The 7,900-nt window shown below is 38.5% G+C and overlaps 1 protein-coding gene across 1 annotated transcript in view; it reads left to right on the top strand.

The window, feature by feature from the left end:
- The window catches only part of LOC107699153 (calcineurin subunit B type 1), a 24,419-nt gene that overhangs the window by 1,835 nt on the left and 14,684 nt on the right, over nt 1-7,900 (top strand). The window contains exon 2 of the mRNA XM_016500338.1: nt 6,316-6,355. Coding sequence (XP_016355824.1) covers nt 6,316-6,355 — 40 coding nt within the window. The remainder of the gene's footprint in view (nt 1-6,315; nt 6,356-7,900) is intronic.

Here is a 7,900-nt window from a genome sequence, read left to right as displayed (position 1 = left end):
CAGAGACTTATATTACATATTGTAAAAAGGGGCATAATATGTCTCCTTTAATTTAATGGTTTAATTAAATTTTAATGATCAAAAATTGAATTCATACATCTTTAAACATTTATATATTTGTTTTATTGTTTGTTTGTTTGTTTACTTACAATAGTACATTTACGCATTTAGAAGACGCTTAAGCGACTTGCAGTGCATTCAGGCTATACATTTTTTTTACCAGTATGTGTGTTCCCTGGGAATTGAACCCACGACCTTTTGCGCTGCTAACGCAATGCTCTACCACTGAGCCACAAGATTTATGATTTAATTTTAAACGTATTATCATAAATGGTTGTGGTGAAATAAAGGCAAAAACCAGCAACAATTTAATTAATGTTTTGAAATGCAATTAAATTCATAAATATCCGGGGGGTTTTTTGCGCTTTACATTTAAAAATCACATCACCGTTATTGAAAAAAATTATATCGCGATACATATTGATATTGAATTATTGTCCAGCCCTAATTCAGACACTATTCCATATCACAATATGAATAATCTTTGACATTCTGCATTATACAGTAACCTCTATTTCTGTGACTGTATTCCACGATTCCATACAATTCTAATGTTTTCTGCATCATGGAAATAATAGAGCCTTAGATTTACTTCAGGCACTAAAGAATTATTATTAGTATGCCTGAGGGGGTCAAGGTTTTCACTGGACGTCATGTAAGGTCTGGTACATTGCAGTTTATTCTGTTGGAGAACCGCCCACCTAGACAGGAAGAGCCGCCTGTCTGACATGTAAAGCTAGTATTGTTCCTGCGTGGAGTTGAGATCAATAGGAATGCTAGCGGCTGGCTTTCTCCAGGTATTAGACACACACACTAGTCAAGCGGAGGCCTGCACTCAGGCTGTGTGCAGCTGTTTGTGAGCATTAGTCATTTGTTGTGGGCATTGTAAAGGAAAATGAAGAACGATCATATCAGTTCTCTCCCCTTTATTACTCATGTTTGCAATTTTACCTTTAGTAGAAAATAATAATCTTTAGTTTTAGGGCTGATATTTTTTAGTTATTACCACCATAGACAGGTGGTTTTCGGAATATTTTTTTGCTAGTGCTGGGCGATAAAACAATAACGATAAAACTGGGCGATAAAACAATAAAAAGTGTTCAGTATAATGTTTATGCACCAAAAGCGGAAGGAATCAGCTCTACTCATTTGAACTGCACCACACGGAGCATTTATCCACTCGGGTCAAAGTTCAGACGGCATGCGTTTACTCGCTGATAAGTGTCGGTCACGCAACACTAAACAGCGCTGTGAGATCCAGTGTGAAGCGCTTGAATTCAGCGAAGAACAAAACTAGTTTAAAGGCAGATGAAACAGTGCTGACAAACAGCAGAAACACTGTGCACAGCGATACAGTCAGAAGGCTTTTCAATCTACAAATCACCATCATTTACCATGGATTTACTGTAGTAACTCTAACAGCACCATGGTATTGTGGGAGAAATGTGGGATATTCATATCAAATTGTATTATATTTGTAATGTAGACATGTAATAAATGTGTTAAAGGAGTCATAGTATATGATTACAGTATTTTTTGTGATTGTGCATTTATACTAAATTTATTTAGATTACTGTTTTTCATACAAATACCTAGAAACCATATAGTTACATATTACCATGGCTATATGTGTGGTTTTAACTGTGGTTATCACGCTCTGTGGGATATTCATATCAAATTGTATTATATTTGTAATGTAGACATGTAATAAATGTGTTAAAGGAGTCATAGTATATGATTACAGTATTTTTTGTGATTAAGCTAAGCTTTTGTGCATTTATACTAAATTTATTTAGATTACTGTTTTTCATACAAATACCTAGAAACCATATCTTTACCATGGCTATATGTGTGGTTTTAACTGTGGTTATCACGCTCTGTATGCTATATGGAAGACCAATGGTTAATTTGAATAAAACTCAAACAGTCAGAATAATTAAATTTCACTATATAAACATGAGGCTGTTACAATTTGTCCAGATGTTACTGTTTTTGATCATGAACATAAATTTGCATCTGCATCCTAACTCAAGCTACTACTACTGTCAACTCAAGGGCGAACGTAGTTCCAGGCAGCTCTCTTGACCGCGTTACAGTTCCATATCACTTTGCATAGTTAACTGTAATAACGGAAATTAGCATACAGTACCTATACAGCACACAGGATTTTCTGCAATCACACGTGCGCGCACGCACACTACGGTCGCGCAGTTTGCACAAAAAGGTGTTGTCAGCACTGCCCTGACGATTTGATCCCGTCCGCGTTTTCGCAGAAACCATATGGCGCTAGAAATGTAACCACGCTTCAGAACATTTCGGCTTGCCCTGTGTGTTGTTTGAACGAGTTGCAGGGGTGACCTCACGTCACAGCGTCTCTCTTTCTCTCTCTGTAGCGTATGCGCCCAGATGCGTTCTCAGGTACCGAAATTTGGCACCGATTGATTTAACGTGAATATAATACTACCGAGGTGCTCGGTAGTACCGACGCAATTCGGTCAGTACCCTTAAAAGTACCAAGTTCGGTACCCAACCCTAAATATCACTCATTAGAACATGCAGAAACTAAGAAATTAATTTTTCTATTAAGATATTTATTTTAAGGAAAAATTACTAGAAAATTGTAAAGAATTCAAACACGTGAAGTGTTTGTTATGTTATGAGTAGTTTAAAACCACAATTAATGGTCTGTTTTCCACAGCTTTCACTGATCTTCAAAAATCTGCCATTTAGCTTTAAAAATAAATATTTTAAATTCATCGTGATAATTCGTGATATATCAACTGATATGAAAAATTTGATCATGATATTTTTTTGGCCATATCACCCAGCCCTAATTCCTATACTAGAATAGAGTCTAATTTCAGACTTATAAAACAGGGAGAATCACACAGAACCCATGTCCACGTCTATTCAAGGGTATACTTTGTTTTGTGAATTTTCAGGAATGGATGCTGTGGAAAAGCAATAGATTAAAGCGTATGTCTGAGGTTTGTGTGTGTGTGTGTGTGTGTGTGTTGGAGATGTTTCCTCTATGTCTAGTCTAACATCTCCATCACAAACCACTGCTTTGGCCTCAAACCGTATTGCTTAAATGTAATTGGCACGAGCAAAAAGGACATCAAAGACTGACATTTATGAATATGACCAGCTATAAGCAGCATCTCCAGCCATGACACATTTGTCATTCATTCTCTCTATTCATTTTACACTGTTATTGAAGATGTTTCAGCGAGTTTTGTTTGTGTATTTATGTTTGCTCTGCAGGGAGCAAGGGTGTGCGTTCACTGTGCAGTGCATGTTTTGTGCGGTCTAATTGACTCTGAATGGTGAATGCATTATTTATGAACTGCGCTGAGTTTTTGCCTCTTAGGTCTTCCAGACAATGTTCAGCCCACGAAAGAGTTCATTTACATCTCAGAAGAGCCCACTAATGATTCAGGGTTTCATTTAAAACGCCATCTTTTTCTGTCTATTCTCTCTTTTCTGAGCTGCAAGGCTCGTGGATAGTAAGGTCTACTGTGAATAATCATTGGTGTCATTTGTTTATTTTGGACTCAGGGGATCTGGTATTAATAACTCAGTTCCACTCTTCAAAAACACTTCAGATGCCATTTTACTGCGGCTCTGCATTTGCATATACTGCATCTGCATTTCACAGTCAGTTTCATAGATTTGTGACGTTTCATCTCTGAGGATGCAAGACAAAACCACAAAGAGTCCTGCAGAATCGGTATATTTGTAGTGTAATTAATAAATGTTCTGTCATGAAATTTTTTGCAAAAACATCTCCAGATAAAATTCAAGACAAACAATAATATTTTAAATAAGAAAATTAACGTTGCCAAAAATGATTTTTTTTGTGTGTGTGTGTAATCCCTGTTATTCGCATACTGTAATGCAGTATGTTTTTTTTCTTTTGCTGTACAGTTAAAATTACTCTAATGCAAAAAATAATATTTAACATCATGATTAAATGTTATGCACTCAAACAAGTGGGACTGTCTGTGTCCTGTGTCTTAATGATGGATTTGTTTCTTACAAACACGCAGCAAAAATAATTCTAATCAGTAAAAAGAGGATACAGTTTACAGTCCGTTTCACCTGAACTGAATCTGATCCACGCCACTTCATACAAGTTTGCTTTCTGTCCAGAAGCCACGCACGGACCGAGAACAACCCAAGACGTTTGCAGGCCCAACAGCAGTGGCGCTGTGACCTGTATGCACAGCATTCACACTGCCTGCCTCATTTCAGCATAACACACGTTCTGGATCATCGAAGCCTTTCTGCAAACAAATATATTCATAGGCAAGGCAGGCTAATGCTGGGGAGCTTTGCCTGTGCATCTCACCCAGAATTTAACCAGATGCATTAGAACATCAAGACTTCACATTGGTTATTTCAGTAGCAAAAAAACTAAAAATCAAAAGGGTTATTCAAGCTAGGAATAAGTAGTATACAGAAAGCGAGCAGAGAACGCGCTCATCACTGAAGCGGCTCATGACTTCAGTCCAGCGCGAGTTCTGCACTCTGACTGAACGATTCTCCCTTTCAAATCTTTGTATCTAAATTCGTTTCGATAGCCAGCCCAGCTGTAGCTTTTTCCATCTCTTTGTATTGCTGCTGTGGGGCTTCAGCTCTCGCTGCTGATCACATGATCCGTTCACAAAGCCCACGCTGCTGCACAACACCAAGCCCAGATACACTCACACACATCACACATTCACCCTGACATAGCGCTAATGTGCAAACCGCTGCTGTTTAGTCAAAACACACAAAGAATCCAGACCTGAAATGTTTAAAACTAAGCAAAAGCTGCTCCAGTACCTGTGTATGAGCTTCATTTATTACAGAGAATGAATCAGTCAGACTCTCATCTGTCCCTCGCTACTGTGACGGAGACAGAATATAGGCCTTTGAACCCTTGAACTGAATGGGACTTTATAAATAATAAATCAAAGCAGATGGAGATACAGAGAGTGGAGCCATTTAGTATTTCATCTTCTAGAACAGAGCAGCGTTTGGTTTGTATCACTGGTTATGCTCGAGACATAGAAACGTTAGTATGTAGGATTCTGTTGTTAATATTTTTGTTGTTAAAGTTTCAAAATGATCTAAATAAGAACAGGTTGGCAGGGCATCAATGGTAGGCTAATTTATTTGTTTGTTTTTTCTTATTGTAATGTGCTTAAAAAAAAAAAGAAAATTAGTTTTATTTATTCAATATTTATTTATTTGTATATCACCAAAAAAAGATTTTTGTTTTTTAGATTTATTCAAGATTTATTTTTTATTTCAACATTTATTTTAAACTTTTTTTTTTTATTTGACATAACGTCTCGGTTACGTATGTAACCCTCGTTCCCTGAAGGAGGGAACGGAGACGTCACGTCGGCTGACCGACGAAATTGGGATCTCGCTTAGAGAGACCAATCCACTTCGAGTGTAAACTAAACGAGCCAATGCACATTGGCATGCGATTATTGCATCCAGCTGCTGCTGATCACAGCGTGAGTATAAGTAGGCAGCAGATGCAACGCATATTCAGGTTTTCGCTGAGGAGCCGAGCCGGTGACCCGGCCGCTCAGCGGTGGTACAGGAGCTGTGGCGACGGGACGTCTCCATTCCCTCCTTCAGGGAACGAGGGTTACATACGTAACCGAGACGTTCCCTTTCAGTCGGTCACTCCCGACGTCCTCTCTAAGCGAGATCCCAATTTCGTCGGTCAGCCGACGTGACGTCGGGAGTGACCGACTGAAAGGGAACAATATATATTAGACCTCGTCATAATTTTAAAATGCCTCAGATACTAAATGTAATTAACTTTTACTTGTGAAGTGCTTTTCGCAATACATATCGTTTCAAAGCAGCTTTACACAAGTCCAGTATTTCTACATTACAAATGAAAAATCTGTTATCAGAGATGCCTGTGACATTAAAGCAAAGCTTGCATGATGTAATCGTGATCATTACAATATAAGGTTCATTTGGCGGGTTTGTACGTTGATGCAGAGTTGGCGTCGTCTCTTCACAGGTGTTGCGCTCATCTGAAATCTTCCTAATGGTTTACTGGGTTTGAATGTCTCCCAAATTACAGTGTTTTTGATCCCTAAAATATGATGCTTCTTTATTATTATATATTATATAATACATTGCTGTGTTTGACTTTAATCTAATATCTGTATGAGAGAGGTCATGTGTAGTACATTTAAGAAAGGTTCATGAAATCTGCATGTTTATGTTCTTCTTTTGTAGGGAAATGAGGCAAGTTATCCCCTGGAAATGTGCTCGCATTGTAAGTATCATTACATTTCTACCTAATTTGCAAATGATTTTCTAAAAAAGCTGATCAAACCTAGATGGTGACTGAAGCGTGATCACTCTTAACTGAATTGCTAGCTGTGAAACAGATATGAATCAAGCTAAATATGGTGAAGTAAAGCTTGTCTCCAGAGATTCTGAGGCTTATTTTTAGCCCTGAAACTTTTTAATTGGTTTTGCTTCCCTCTGATGTGTGCGAATGTTTGACGCATGCGAAACAAGCGAGAGATCAGGAGCGTCTGCGGTAGGCCAGGCCAGAGTTAGTTCATATTTGTCAAACCTGCTAGGACAGGGATTCTGAGTGATGTGCTGCAAACACCAGCACATAAGTGTGTGTGTGTGTGTGTGTGTGTGTGTGTGTGTGTGTGTGAGACAGCCTGACCTGCAACAGCTTTGGCGACTTCAGCGATCTGGCATATATGCAGCTCTCTCTCACACATACACGGGACAGCTGTTCACTACATCAACAAACACACGTCTGCTTATGGGTCTGTAAATCTACAGAGCTTCTCACAAACATGTGTCCAATTCACTGTAAAACAAAAAGAAAAAAAATTAGGAAAATGTATTTTCCATAAAGACTTTTTTTGCATTGTGATTTTATGTATGATGTTATAGTCCAGCCAGATTATAGCAGAGCTGTTATAATTACTCCTCATTCTTTGTACTAGTAATGTACTAGTCATTCTTTTTAATGCAATACAAATGAATGAGGATGCAAAAGCGCCATGAAAGTGTCATCAAAGACTCGAATGCTCAAACATCAGACTGAAATTCATGTTGTTATTCACTGATAATTGTGAATTGTCTGAACTTGAGAATCATTGCAACTGAATCATTGATCATCCCAAAGTAAACAAATCATTCAGACTGGTTCAGGGATTAAAGTTCTCCGTTGCTACGACAGATTTCCGTTAATTGCAGCGAGTCTACGACGGATTTCCGTCAATTTTGAAAAAATGAGGGGAAAAGAAACATTTAGCGCATTGTTGTTGTTGTACCAAAAATCATCCCCGCCACGGCTGCAGCTTGACAACATAGTGACGCCGCTCGCATCATTCACAGTCGGGTTATTAGCAGAGAACACAGAGCAGGTCTTGAATTTCAGGTGCGGGATTGCAGCTATTAATAATAATTCTACTCATTCCCGCAGGTTTTCGCGCTTATAACATGATGACAGATGACGGAACGTATCATTTGCATGTACTTTTGAGTCTTGAGAACTCTCATTTTCTGTGCGCCCACAGATCGCGCGATAAGGAGAGTGACAGATTTTAATCATTATTAAAGGACATCATGACGCCGCTCGCATCATTCACAGTCGGGTTATTAGCAGAGAACACAGAGCAGGTCTTGAATTTCAGGTGCGGGATTGCAGCTATTAATAATAATTCTACTCATTCCCGCAGGTTTTCGCGCTTATAACATGATGACAGATGACGGAACGTATCATTTGCATGTACTTTTGAGTCTTGAGAACTCTCATTTTCTGTGCGCCCACAGATGGCGAGATAAGGAG

The sequence above is a fragment of the Sinocyclocheilus anshuiensis genome, unplaced genomic scaffold, assembly GCF_001515605.1.
Source record: "Sinocyclocheilus anshuiensis isolate Anshui unplaced genomic scaffold, SAMN03320099.WGS_v1.1 scaffold166, whole genome shotgun sequence".
NCBI classification, from domain to species: domain Eukaryota; kingdom Metazoa; phylum Chordata; class Actinopteri; order Cypriniformes; family Cyprinidae; genus Sinocyclocheilus; species Sinocyclocheilus anshuiensis.
Note: the sequence above shows the minus strand (reverse complement) of the source record. Positions and strands in the feature narration are given on the sequence as shown.